At 49.8% G+C, this 14,040-nt stretch overlaps 1 protein-coding gene across 1 annotated transcript; it reads right to left on the bottom strand.

The window, feature by feature from the left end:
* Nucleotides 1-451: 451 nt before the first annotated feature.
* NRSN2 (neurensin 2) lies at nt 452-10,890 on the bottom strand. Its single transcript, XM_081196760.1, has 3 exons — nt 10,094-10,890; nt 4,177-4,370; nt 452-1,808 (listed from the first exon to the last, which is right to left on the bottom strand). Exons 2-3 carry the CDS (start codon nt 4,363-4,365, stop codon nt 1,404-1,406), a joined length of 594 nt encoding a protein of 197 aa, XP_081052886.1. The 5' UTR covers nt 4,366-4,370; nt 10,094-10,890; the 3' UTR covers nt 452-1,403.
* Nucleotides 10,891-14,040: the final 3,150 nt, after the last annotated feature.

Raw genomic sequence — 14,040 nt, 5'->3', positions numbered from 1 at the left:
TTTTATGCATTGTGATTTGCTGTTTTTATAACGATTACAGATTAGTAATTCTTTAGTGTAATTGTTAAGTGTAAAAGGTTTAATTATTATTTGCTGGTGTTTAATTTTACTATTTACTATTGGGTTCTAATGGAATATTGAATAAAGTCTTGCCTTATTTGAAATAAGCTGTTTCTTTTAAAGGTATTCTTACTTTTTATATTGGATCAGATTGTTACTATTATTTTTATGTTTGTTGGAAGCTGCCCAGAGTGGCTAGGGTATAAATTATTATTATTATTATTATTATTATTATTATTATTATTATTATTATTATTAAAATGCCCTACCCCCATCTTTGGGGAGCAGGATTATTTCATAAAATCAGATTGTGGATTAACTGAACCCTGACAAAGACCAGTCATGCAACACTTCCTGCCGCTCATCCAATGAAACCGATTCCATCCAAGCATTTTCCTTTATTTTGATCTTTATTGAACCAGAAAGGGGAAATGCTGTCATCCAGGCCTGGTGGCTCTGCGTCCCTTCCATTTAAACAGAAGAGCGCGCGAGAATTGCCGGTGGCACCTTCTTGTCTGAAAACTCTCTGTGACCTTGAGAACCGTGCAGACCGCAGAAATCCAACCGGTGCGGATTCTTCAGGCGTAGCAGTGCAGAGATAGCCTGTTGAATGCGGCCTGTCATGCAGCTGTTGCCGGCGCAGAGCTTCTGTCCCTTCAAGAGTTGGCAAACTTACTCTTCTCGGCCCCAGAAGGGTTTCCTGAATTGAAGCAAAACTGAGGGGTGAAGAACCGAGACTGAATTTCGGGTTATTTCAAACTTTATTAAGGGAGGTAAAGGTAAAGGGACCCCTGACCATTAGGTCCAGTCGTGGCCGACTCTGGGGTTGAGGTGCTCATCTCGCTTTATTGGACGAGGGAGCTGGCATACAGCTTCCGGGTCATGTGGCCAGCATGACTAAGCCGCTTCTGGAGAACCAGAGCAGCGCATGGAAACACCGTTTACCTTCCCGCCGGAGCCGTACCTATTTATCTACTTGCACTTTGAGGTGCTTTTGAACTGCTAGGTGGGCAGGAGCAGGGACCGAGCAATGGGAGCTCACCCCGTTGCGGGGATTCGAACTGCCAACCTTCTGATCGGCAAGTCCTAGGCTCTGTGGTTTAACCCACAGCACCACCCATGTCCCCTTATTAAGGGAGACATTTCAGAATAGTAAGTGGCCCTGGGGGTGAATTTATGGAACCAAGGGGACGGTGCCCTGAAAAAGTCTGGGAGCCACTGGTTCGAAACATGACATTCTAAGCATGATGCACCAAACAGCTTGACGAGGGAAGCGACAGCTTGGAAATATATCCTGTGTGGGCCTCGGCGCATGGCTTCTTCCCCTCTTGAAAAGTCTGGGTTTACGGCTCTCTCTTAGGCTGAATACTCTGCACCCAGGGGTCTCTGAAGGGCACAGGAGCTGCTGTGACAATGGCGCCCCGGTGCTGCCCAGGGGAGCCTTCCCGCAAGATGGGGGACAACTGCTCCTCCTGGTCTTCGCCTTCCTGCCCTCGCTTGCCACCTCCGTTCAAGTTGCGCAGCCCTGAGGACAGAAGGCAGGCGGTCAGCAGGGCCCCGGCCAGGGCGCATAGAACCGCGCCCACGGCCTGGCAGATCCCCAAGGCATGGTTGTATTCCACCGCCTGCTGGTCGAGCACCACGAACTCTGCCTCGCCGATCCCTTCCAACTTGGGGGGCAGGAGGTACCCCGTGGCCAAAGCCGAGGCGCCAATGAGCAGCAGCAGGGTCCCAGCCGAGAGGGTCACCTGGGGGTGGAAAAGAACAGGATGAGAATGCGGCAGCTAGACTGGTGACTGGGAGCGGCTGCAGAGACCATATAACACCGGTCTTGAAAGACCTGCATTGACTCCCAGTACGTTTCTGAGCACAATTCAAAGTGTTGGTGCTGACCTTTAAAGTCCTAAACGGCCTCGGCCCAGTAGACCTGAAGGAGCATCTCCACCCCCATCGTTCTACCCAGACATTGAGGTCCAGCTCCGAGGGCCTTCTGGCGGTTCCCTCATTGCGAGAGGCCAAGTTACAGGGAACCAGGCAGAAGGCCTTCTTGGTGGTGGCACCCGCCCTGTGGAACGCCCTCCCACCAGATGTCAAAGCAAAAAACAATTACCAGATTTTTGGAAGGCATTTGAAGGCAGCCCTGTTTAGGGAAGCTTTTAATGTTTATTGGTTATTTTATTTCAGTGTTCTGTTGAGAGCCGCCCAGAGTGGCTAGGGAAACCGAGCCAGATGGGCGGGGTATAAATAATAAATTATTATTATTATATTATTATCACTGTGTACACACACAGGGCGGTTTTCGTTGTGGAACGAGAAGTTTTGGCTGTGCATTCTTGCATCTGGGCAAATCGAGGCAGATGGCTGTGCCCTTCAGTGCACTGCAATGTGGTTCAATTAAGTCAACAGCACTTGGCATGACGCCGCGGAGACGGTAAGAAAGGAAGCAACCTTTGGAGATTTCCCCATAAAACAACGATCCTGTGCATGCTAACTTTCAGGGAAGAGACCCATTTAAATAGGGTTACAGTCCAGATTAGCAAGAGGTAAAAGGTAAAGGGACCCCTAACCACTAGGTCCAGTTGTGGCTGACTCTGGGGTTGTGGCGCTCATCTCGCTTTACTGGCCGAGGGAGCTGACGTACAGCTTCCGGGTCATGTGGCCAGCATGACTAAGCCAATTCTGGCGAACCAGAGCAGCGCACGGAAACGCCATTGACCTTCCCGCCGGAGTGGTACCTATTTATCTTCTTGCACTTTGATGTGCTTTCGAACTGCTAGGTTGGCAGGAGCAGGGACTGAGCAATGGGAGCTCACCCCGTCACGGGGATTCGAGCCGCCGACCTTCTGATTGGCAAGCCCTAGGCTCTGTGGTTTAACCCACAGCTCCACCCGTGTCCCTCTAGCAAGAGGTACATTATTATTATTATTATTATTATTATTATTATTATTATTATTATTATTCGCCACCGCCTCCTCCTCCTCTAAAATGTCTCAGGGTGGCTTGCAAGATGAAATGCAAGCGATACAGCAATCAAAACTAGGAAAGTCAAAACAAAATACCCTAACATGCCTAGAACTGGCCTCTGAGCATGCCAGAAGTGCCTCTGAGTGCATGCAAAGTGCTTTCTCCACACACTTCACTACCAGGATCACCCAGTGCACACCTGGGATTAATGGAAAAAATGCTTCTGGGCTGGTTGTGGCTCAGCCTTTGCCATCCTGGCTCTCCCCAGGTATTTTTGGACTGAAGCTCCCATCAGCCCCAGCCAGTGCATTTGAGGGGGCACACAGTTGGCAAGGCTGCATTAGCCCCCTCCCTAAGCTTTTTAAAGATCGAAGTCCCCTGCACCCCGAAGACCACCCCTGCAATTCAAGGAAGGACCGCAAATCCCAGACTCGGGGCAGCAGTGCGGCGTGGCAGAGGATTCCTAGCCAGTGGGCGCAGCAGCTGGGTGGAGCTCTCGAATCGCCCAGGGGTGAACCCGGCCAAGGTGGCACCAGGAGGCACAAACCCTGGAGCTTGAAGCTCGTAGTGAGTGGCAGGACGTGACCTCCAGAACCCCATGCTCCTTCTGGGAGCGCCAGGATGCTCCAGCACATGTCTGCAGGTGGCGCCAGAGTCATCCCAGAAGCTGCCTGGTCTTCGTTGACCTGAGGTTGCTCCCAGTGGAGACTGGGCATCTGCCTGGCCTGGCCTGGCCTTAGCAACCGCTGCTGCCTTCCTATAATACTTGCTGGCTGCCTGTTCCCTTGGAGAGATGCCCTGGGTTTGCCCCCACACTCCCCCTCCCATTTGCATGCAGAAGATCCCTGGTCCACCCCACTGGCAGCATCCCCAGGTAGGGAATCTCCTGGGCTGGAAGCTCTAGATGGTTGCTGCCTGCCAGAGTAGGCATTCCTGAGCTAGGTTGACCAGCAGTCTGGCTCGATTTAAGGCAGCTTCCTATATCCCTAACAAATAAACTCTGCACATGCTCAAGGGGCCGTTTTTCTTAAGCTGCTTTAATAAACACTGGCGGTGGGGAGAAGGAAGAACTCTTTGCATGCTCAGAGGCACTTAGTCTGAAAGGCCTGAAAGCAGCAACAACAAAAGGCAGGTACTTGTTGCAGTCCTTACCTTCCAGAGGACAGAGGACCAGCCGCTGCTGGATGGAGATTTTGGGGGCAAATCCAGTTCGTCGTCCAGATTCGCTCCGGTGCAGTCCTCATAGAAGAGGTGCAGGTAGGAACGAACCCCGTACCATTTCCCCCGCTCCATGCCTGGGCCCCGGCTGCAGCCGCACGAATGTTGGCAGGATGTGGGCATTGGACCTGAGTGGGGCACAGCAAATGCGTCAGGCTGGCTCGGTTCCAAGAGGCCGGCCGGCCGTTCCGTCAAAACCAGACGGACAGGGAGGACTTCGAGAGTAAATGGGGAACCGTGCTGAATATTGGGACGGGTCTGCAGGTCATGCGACTGTTCCACCCCCAGGTATAAAATGTGTTATACAGATGGGACCTGCAACTAAATTTTTCAGTCTGGAGTGCTCCCTGCTCAACCAGCCAGCCATGACCTCTCCCAGGTTGCTCCATTCCGTCCCCACTTCTCCCCAGTTTTCTGTCTCCACTAACATTACCAGCAGCAGCCAGCTAGGATCCTGTGCCCATTGGACATGCTGAATCTTCATGGGGCTCATTGAAGGATTTCCCCCTCTCTCTTAAATAGGGTTATTGATTGTTTTCCAAACCTCAGGCTGGACACAGGACTCCACATGTGGTCTGACCAAGGCAGAATAGAGTGATACTATTGCTTCCCTTTTTGAATTCTGGTACTGGAGGAGACTCTTGAGAGTCCCATGGACTGCAAGAAGATCCATTATGAAGGAAATCAGCCCTGAGTGCTCACTGGAAGGACAGATCCTGAAGCTGAGGCTCCAAGACTTTGGCCACCTCATGAGAAGAGAAGACTCCCTGGAAAAGACCCTGATGCTGGGAAAGATGGAGGGCACAAGGAGAAGGGGACGACAGAGGATGAGATGGTTGGACCATGTTCTCGAAGCTACCAGCATGAGTTTGACCAAACTGCGGGAGGCAGTGGAAGACAGGAGTGCCTGGCGTGCTCTGGTCCAGGGGGTCACAAAGTGTCGGACACGACTAAGCGACTAAACAACAACATTGCTTTCCTTGACCTGGACACTAGACTTCTGTTGATGCAGCCTAGAATAACATTAGCTTTTTTTGCTGCTGCATCACCCTGTTGGCTCATGTTCACCTTGCGGTCCACTAGCCCCAGATGCTGTGGCCTAGACGGGTCACTGGCCTGATCCAGGAGCCGAGCTCTCCTTCAGAGAAGCAAACTCACCTTTAGGATTACTTGGAAATCAAGTCATATTGGTGTAAGGATAGTAAGGATAGCTAAGTTTGAATGTGAACTCAGCGTTGAATCATGGAACCCTAGAATTGGGTCATCTGGTCCAACGCCTTGCAGAATCTCAGCTAAAGCATTCATGACAGATAGCCATCTAACCTCGGCTTAAAATATGTTGGTTTCCTGAAACAATTGCCATCATGTATCCCTGGAATCTCACCCAGAATAGCTCCAGGAGAAGAGGTCCTCCTGGCATTTATTAAGGGATCCTTCCCCATTAAGGGCACTTGTGATAACAGCTGGGCTCTTCTCCAAAATGATTTGTTGGCTTCAGCAACTGACAGAGGCAGATTGGGGACATTTTTGTGTGGCCTGAGGGGAGACCCCCGCCCCATGTGTAAGCTGATCATGAGCCCCTTTTGAATTTGGCAGGATGCTGTTGGTTCTGGAAAGATGGAGGGACACTGCTCTATTTCTATACAGTGGTACCTTGGTTCTCAAACGCCTACGTTCCCAAACGCCGAAAACCCAGAAGTAAGTGTTCCGGTTTTGGAATGTTTTTCGGAAGCCGAATGTCCGATGTGGCTGTCGGCTATTTTTTCCGGGGTGCCTGTACCAATCAGAAGCCGTGCCTTGGTTTTCAAACATTTTGGAAGTCAAGCGGACTTCCGGAACGGATTAAGTTTGGCACTTTTGTTTTTGCTATTCATTTTGCGTTTTTGTTTTTGAGGCTTTTTCGGTTAATTTGTATTTGTGACTGTGTGGAACGCAGTTCAGCTACTGATTGATTGATTGATTGATTGATTGTGTGACTGTGGAAATGGATAAAAGCCCGCCATCCAAACAACGACTATCATCGGTGTGGGTAAGAAAAAAAATTATTTTTACTTTTTATCATCTACATCTTAATTATTTTATAGTGCAGCACATTGATTATTGCTTTCGTTTTATGGATCAATGGTCTCATTAGATAGTAAAATTCATGTTAAATTGCTGTTTTAGGGGTTTTTTTTTAAAGTCTGGAACGGATTAATCCGTTTTGCATAACCAAGGAAAGCTCGCCTTGGTTTTGGAACGCTTTGGTTTTGGAACAGATTTCTGGAATGAATTAAGTTTGAGAACCAAGGTACCATCTAGGATGACAATGCAGGGCTGGCCTCACTGGGTTTTTTTGGTGTGTTCTCACCACAACCCTGTGAGGTAGGATTGTCTAAGAGCTAAGTGACTGGCTGAAACATTCACCTACAGTCTCCCCCACCATGAGCTTTGTGGCCAGGGGCAAACTACACATTACAAACAAATTGTTTTTAGGTTTTTTTGCTTTATTTTAAAGGTATTGTTTAGATGAATGGTAGGACGGGCAGGGTATAAATTTAATAAATACAGTGGTACCTCAGGTTACAGACGCTTCAGGTTACAGACTCCGCTAACCCAGAAATCGTACCTCGGGTTAAGATCTTTGCTTCAGAATGAGAACAGAAATCGCGTGGCGGCAGCTGTGGGAGGCCCCATTAGCTAAAGTGGTGCTTCAGGTTAAGAACAGTTTCAGATTAAGAACGGACCTCCGGAACGAATTAAGTTCTTAACCGGAGGTACCACTGTAGATAGTAGAAATCAATCAATAAATGAATGTGACAGAGCAGTCACATCCGTAAAAGCAGTTTTGGGAGGGGACCATTTTGCAAAGAGAAGCAGCTTTGGGAGGGGGCCAGATTTAGAAGAGGAGGAGAGGCCTCCAGGACGTTTCTGAGCACAATTCAAAGTGTTGGTGCTGGCCTTTAAAGCCCTAAATGCTCCCTTGGCCTGGTATACCTGAAGGAGCGTCTCCACCCCCATCGTTCTGCCTGGACACGGAGGTCCAGCGCTGAGGGCTTTCTGGCGGTTCCCTCGCTGCGAGAAGCCAAGTGACAGGGAACCAGGCAGAGGGCCTTCTCGGTAGTGGCACCCGCCCTGTGGAACGCCTTCCCATCAGATGTCAAGGAAATAAACAACTCTCTGACATCTGAAGGCAGCCCTGTTCAGGGAAGTTTTTAGTGTTTGATGTTTTATTGTGGTTTTAATATTCTGTTGAGAGCCGCCCAGAGTGGCTGGGGAAACCCAGCCAGATGGGTGTGGTAGAAATAAATTATTATTATTATTATTATTATTATTATTATTATTATTATTATTATTATTATTATTACTATTGGGAGGGGCATGGGACCCCCTGAAAACAAGGGGTGTGTTTGTGTGTGTTTGCATACAAATGGGAGTGCCAGAAGATTGCTGTTCCTGCACCATCACACACACAAAACCAACACCTTGGGTCAGAGAAACTTTCTCTGATCCTTCAGACAGAAAGTGCAGAAGGTTTTCCAGCACCTCCGAGAAGCATCCGGGCGCAGCAATTTATTTATTGATCACATTTATAACCCCACCTGTTCCTCCAAGGAGCTTGAGACGGTTCTCCTCCACATCCATTCCATCTTGACAATAACCCTGTGAGGTAGACTAGGCTGAGAGAGGAAATGCCTGGCTCCCAAGGTCACCCACGGTGACCTTTGCTGCCGTGTGGGCATTCGAGCCCTGGTCCCTCCCAGGCCCTGGTTCAGCGCTCGCTAGCCACTATGCCGCACTGCCCCTCTTTGCAATGCCTCCTTGTGTGAGGAAGACTGGCTGCCCTCCCCCCCTCCTTCCCTTCCGCTTTCCTTTCTGCTCCCCACACCCCACCCCATCAGTTCAGCCTGCCTGCCTGTGAGCTGGCTGCATCCTGTTTCCCTGATTGGCTGTTGCCATGGGGACCGCCTCACGCAGAGAGGAGGGAGGATGGCTGCAAAGCCCGCTCCATCCTTCAGCATGCTGAGAGCCAGATCCAAGGGCTGGTGGGGTGGGGAGGGAGCAAGCGCTGAACCCATGGAGTTCCTCCTTCTGGAAAGGGCCTTATCCCAGCCTCTGTCTTGTATCCTAAAACTCTTCAGCAAGGTTAGGCTACCCGGCAGGGAGAGGAAAAGGCTGCTGTTGCTTTTAATTGCTTTTATTCAACAGCACAGTCTTCCGCAAACTGAGAGGCAGTGTTGTGCAGTGGCTAGAGCGGTTCTCTTGTGAAGCGCCCTGGAATCTTCATTGTTTGTTTGTTTTAAATTTTTGTCACAGGTCAATTCTGTGTCCAGGGCAGCTGTTTACTAGCTCCATCTGGTACGCAGGGTGAGATCCTACCTGCCCACAGACTGTCTTGCCAGAGTGGTGCATGCTCTGGTTATCTCCCGCTTGGACTACTGCAATGCACTCTACGTGGGGCTACCTTTGAAGGTGACCCGGAAACTGCAACTCATCTATTGAGACCTCCATTGGCTCCCAGTACATTTCTGAGCACAATTCAAAGTGTTGGCACTACCTTTAAAGCCCTAAACGGCCTTGGCCCAGTATACCTGAAGGAGCATCTCCACCCCCGTCGTTCAGCCCGGACTCTGAGGTCCAGCTCCGAGGGCCTTCTGGCAGTTCCCTCCCTGCGAGAAGCCAAGTTACAGGGAGCCAGGCAGAGGGCCTTCTCGATAGTGGCACCCGTCCTGTGGAACTCCCTCCCACCAGATGTCAAAGAGATAAACAACTACCAGACTTTTAGAAGACATCTGAAGGCAGCCCTGTTTAGGGAAGCTTTTAATGTTTGATGTATTGTGGCATTTTAATATTTTGTTGGAAGCCGGCCAGAGTGGCTGGGGAAACCCAGCCAGATGGGCGGGGTATAAATAATAAATTATTATTATTATTATATTATTACTCCAGCCGTGGAGGAAGAACAGTGTCAGGCGTGCGTGCTGGAGCCAGGCCCTGTGACCAATAGGACTTTGCAGGACTGGGGCCTTCCTAAGTTTGTTCTGAAGAGGCAAGGCGCGGCCTCACAGGTGAGGCTGATTGGTAACTCACAGCACCTGGTGGCAAGAGCTGGGAAGGGATATAAGGTCAGCATCTTCCCTTTGGCTCGTTGCCACAGCAGCACGTTCCCTGCCTTGCTACGTTTGACTCCTTGACTCTTTACTGCTTGATCCTCGGACCCCTGACTTTGTGACTCCTTGCTTCCTGACCCTCGGACCCTCAGCTTCCTGACTCCTGGTTCTCTGACCCTCGGACTCTGGGCTTCCTGACTCCTGGCTTCTGGACTCCCGTTCTGCTCCCACCCCGCCATCTTGCCTCCAGTCCTTACGTCTCCAGCCCATGATTCATGGTTCAGTTGCCCATGAACCAGACCATGACAAACAGAGTCATTGCAGGTCATGGCCTGGACCTTCTCTTCCCCCTCCTGGTATAGCAGAAGTGACAGAGCTAGCCCTATCCACTTCCCCTCTACTAATAAGAACATAAGAAGAGGCTGCTGGATCGGGCTAGTGTGGGTCATCTAGGACAGCATACTGTTCTCACAGATGCCCCAATAAGAAAACCCGCAAGCAGGACTCGAACCCAAGACCCCTCTCCCCTCCTCCTGTGGTTTCCAGCACCTGGCATTCAGAGGCATTGCCGCTTCCACCTGTGGAGTCATCCTGGATAGGAGCTCTCAATAGCCCTGTCCTAATTGGTCCGATCCTGTTTCAAAGCGGGTGGCCGTCCCTGCCTGCTGTGGCAGGGAGTCCCATAGCTTAACAGGGCCAAGAAGTGCTTCATTTCATCTCTCCTGGGACTTCCAACAAAGATCTGTTCCGCCGCGGCTCCTCACCTGCGTTTTTGGCGCCAGCCAAAGAAGTCCTCCTAGCGCATCTCTCTGCCTCTCCGCCGGCAGTGACAAGCCACAGGTGGGCACCCGCCAAAGTGGAAGAGACAGGGCAGCTGCTGCTGCCGCCGGTTCACAAAGGAGGCAGGCTGCGTCATCCGTGCCAGGCAGCAAAATGCCAAATGCCCTTTTGCCACCCCCTCACAGCCAGGTCAGCCGGGCAGGGTGCTTGGCGGCGCGGCCGTTTCTCTGTGGCAGCAGGCAGAGACGAGGTTTGCTGCCCGCCGGCGGCTGCGAGCGCAGCTCCAGAGTGCCAGGCTGCCAGTGTCTGAGTCAGTCGCTCTCGGAAACGGATGTCTCCACGGGGACGAGAGCAGCTTTCTCGAGAGCGCAACGCCTCCCTGCCCGCCTGGCTGAGTCACGTCTGGCCTCGGCTGCCCACAACTCTGGCAGGCCCCGAATATTCAGAGCCCGGCAGCCAGGAAGCCGAGAAGGGGGAGTCACTTTCGCTCTCTGAGGATGAACGTGGCAGCTTCTGCGGAATCCAATTATCTTGTTAACTGGGACCCGGCGCACAGGAGGAAACTAACACAAGCTCTGCGGGAAAGATGGAGCTCTCTGTGCCCATACAGAAGGCAACTGGTTTTGACACCCCTCCAGCGCTAAATGGGCTTAGGATCCACCGTCGGAACTGGGGGCATGATCCACCTGTCCATTCCATGGAGAAATGGTGGGATTCAAATATTGTTGCAGGCCACCCTGATTTCATCAGATGGGTGGGGTACATTATTATTATTATTATTATTATTATTATTATTATTATTATTATTATCTCTGAGCAGTGTGAGATTCCAGTTGGTTCCAGGCGCTAACCCAGAGTTTGTATTTCCTGGAGTTAAGTACCACTGGTACACCATTTTCATCAAATTTTCCTCTGATTGTGTAACATGCCATAAATTTAATATCACATCTCCATAATTTCTCCCATTGATCCAGCCGAATTGCGTAACCTATATCGCATGCCCATTTAGTCATAACTTCTTTTACTTCTTCATCCTTTAACTCCTATTCTAATAATAAATTACATACATTTTGGATATATTCTTTTTCGAGTTTTGTAATAATACTTTTCGTGATTTTGATTCTTCTTTTTCAAATCCTATTGCTTTGTCCTGATTAAATATTTGGGCAATCTGATGATATTGTAACAGCGTGGTGCACTACTGGGTCACCTCTTCATATGGTCTTAATTTTATTTATTTTTTAATTAATTTTTTTTTTTAGAGTTTGTATTTCCTTCAGGAACGAGGCACAGCAGAGACTGTGGTGTTTTCATGCTATGTGGTTTATTTACACACACATATATATACACCGTATTTTCCCGTGTAAAAGATGCCCCCATGCATAAGACGCTGCCTATTTGGGGGGACTCCAAATTAAGAAACACCCCCTCAGCACTACCTGTGTATAAGACGAGCCCCAATTCTAAACCTAATTTCCTGGTGGAAAAAACCCCCTAGTCTTATACACGGAAAAATACAGTATATACAACTTGAGCCTGCAATGTGGGGGTTCATATCATGAACACTCCAAAACGCTCTTGTTTCTCATGCACAAATCAGCCATGGCTTTCTCTCTGTGGGCTGTACTTGGGTAAATTAACCAAGCCTAGAGAGCTCCGTTGGTTTGAGCGTGGTGCTGACAGCGCCAAGGTTGCAGGTTCGATCCCCTAATAGGACTGCCGCCAATTCCTGCATTTCAGGGGGTTGGACTAGATGGCCGTCAGGGTCCCTTCCAACTTTACAATTCTATGAAGTCTACGAAATTGCTTTGGTTTGCCCTGGGCAAGAGAAACCCAATAACCAGTTTAATAAGTAATAATAATACTCCGTTCTCAGCCAAATCAATGGGGTTTCAGACACAAAGCTAACATGCAATGGGACTCAGGATTAACTAAATTCGGATCCAAGCCATTTCCCCTGTTAGGAATGTAGCTCAGTACTGTCTACACAGGTGCGCAGCCCCTGAAGGAACAGGTGCGCAGCCTGGGAGTCATTTTGGACTCACAGCTGTCCATGGAGGCGCAGGTCAATTCTGTGTCCAAGGCAGCTGTTTACCAGCTCCATCTAGTGCGCAGGCTGAGACCCTACCTGCCCGTGGACTGTCTTGCCAGAGTGGTGCATGCTCTGGTTATCTCCCCCTTGGACTACTTCAATGTGCTCTACGTGGGGCTACCTTTGAAGGTGACCCGGAAACTGCAAGTAAGCCAGAGTGCTAGACTGGAGCCTGGGAGCGGCCGCCAAGACCACATAACAACGGTCTTGAAAGACCTGTATTGGCTCCCAGTATGTTTCCGAGCACAATTCAAAGTGTTGGTGCTGACCTTGAAAGCCCTAAACGGCCTCGGTCCAGTATACCTGAAGGAGCATCTCCACCTCCATCGTTCTGCCCTGACACTGAGGTCCAGCATCGAGGGCCTTCTGGCGGTTCCCTCGCTGCAAGAATCCAAGTTATAGGGAACCAGGCAGAGGGCCTTCTTGGTAGTGGTGCCCACCCTGTGGAACGCCCTCCCACCATATATCAAAGAGAACAACAACTACTTTTAGAAGACGTCTGAAGGCAGCCCTCTTTAGGGAAGTTTTTAATGTGTGACATTTTAATGTATTTTTCATCTTTGTTGGAAGCCATGCAGAGTGGCTGGGGAAGCCCAGCCAGATGGGCGGGGTATAAATAAATTGTTGTTGTTGTTGTTGTTGTTGTTGTTGTTGTTGTTGTTGTTGTTGTTGTTGTTGTTGTTATACTGACTGGCAGCTTCTCTCCAGAAAATGAGGGTGCTGGGTGGGAAAGCCACGTCCCTGAGACAACCCTTCTCCTGCCCTGGAAGAGCGTTGCGTTGATGCGCTGTCTTTGCGTCTTTCATCTGGGATGCGCTCTGGTTCCCTGCCTTCCTTTCCTGACGCTTTCCTGGCCTTGTTTATGTGTGTCAAAGGCAGGCAGGCAAACTTATGACCTTCTAGGGGAGGGAGGCAAAATTTTCTTGGGAGAAAAGCGAAGACAAACCTAGACAGCACCTTAAAAAGCAGAGACATCACCTTGCCGACAAAGGTTCATATAGTTATGGTTTTCCCAGTACAGTGGTACCTCAGGTTACATACGCTTCAGGTTACATACACTTCAGGTTACAGACTCTGCTAACCCAGAAATAGTACCTCGGGTTAAGAACTTTGCTTCAGGATGAGAACAGAAATCATGCAGCGGCAGCGCAGCGGCAGTGGGAGGCCCCATTAGCTAAAGTGGTGCTTCAAGTTAAGAACAGTTTCAGGTTAAGAACGGACCTCTGGAACGAATTAAGTACTTAGGCTGAGGTACCACTGTAGTGATGTATGGAAGTGAGAGCTGGACCATAAAGAAGGCTGATTCTGGTGCTGGAGGAGACTCTTGAGAGTCCCGTGGACTGCAAGAAGATCAAACCTCTCCATTCTGAAGGAAATCAGCCCTGAGTGCTCACTGGAAGGACAGATCCTGAAGCTGAGGCTCCAATACTTTGGCCACCTCATGAGAAGTGAAGACTCCCTGGAAAAGACCCTGATGTTGGGAAAGATGGAGGGCACAAGGAGAAGGGGATGACAGAGGATGAGATGTTTGGACAGTGTTCTCGAAGCTACCAGCATGAGTTTGATCAAACTGCGGGAGGCAGTGGAAGACAGGAGTGCCTGGCGTGCTCTGGTCCATGGCGTCACGAAGAGGTGGACACGACTAAACAACTAAAGAACAACAGAGGAGGGAGAAGTGCCCTTAAGATGCTCATCATCCTACCTATCTCTGGAAATCTAGCTGCCTTCTAAAGGCCGCAGAGAGATACTTGCCATGTTTATCTCTGCTTGACAATAGCAATGGGAAAAGAGGCTGCTGGATCAGACCATCCGGTCCAGCATCCTGTTTTCACATTGACC

Source organism: Podarcis bocagei (genome assembly GCF_964188305.1).
Source record: "Podarcis bocagei genome assembly, chromosome: 5".
In the NCBI taxonomy this organism is placed as follows: domain Eukaryota; kingdom Metazoa; phylum Chordata; class Lepidosauria; order Squamata; family Lacertidae; genus Podarcis; species Podarcis bocagei.
Note: the sequence above shows the minus strand (reverse complement) of the source record. Positions and strands in the feature narration are given on the sequence as shown.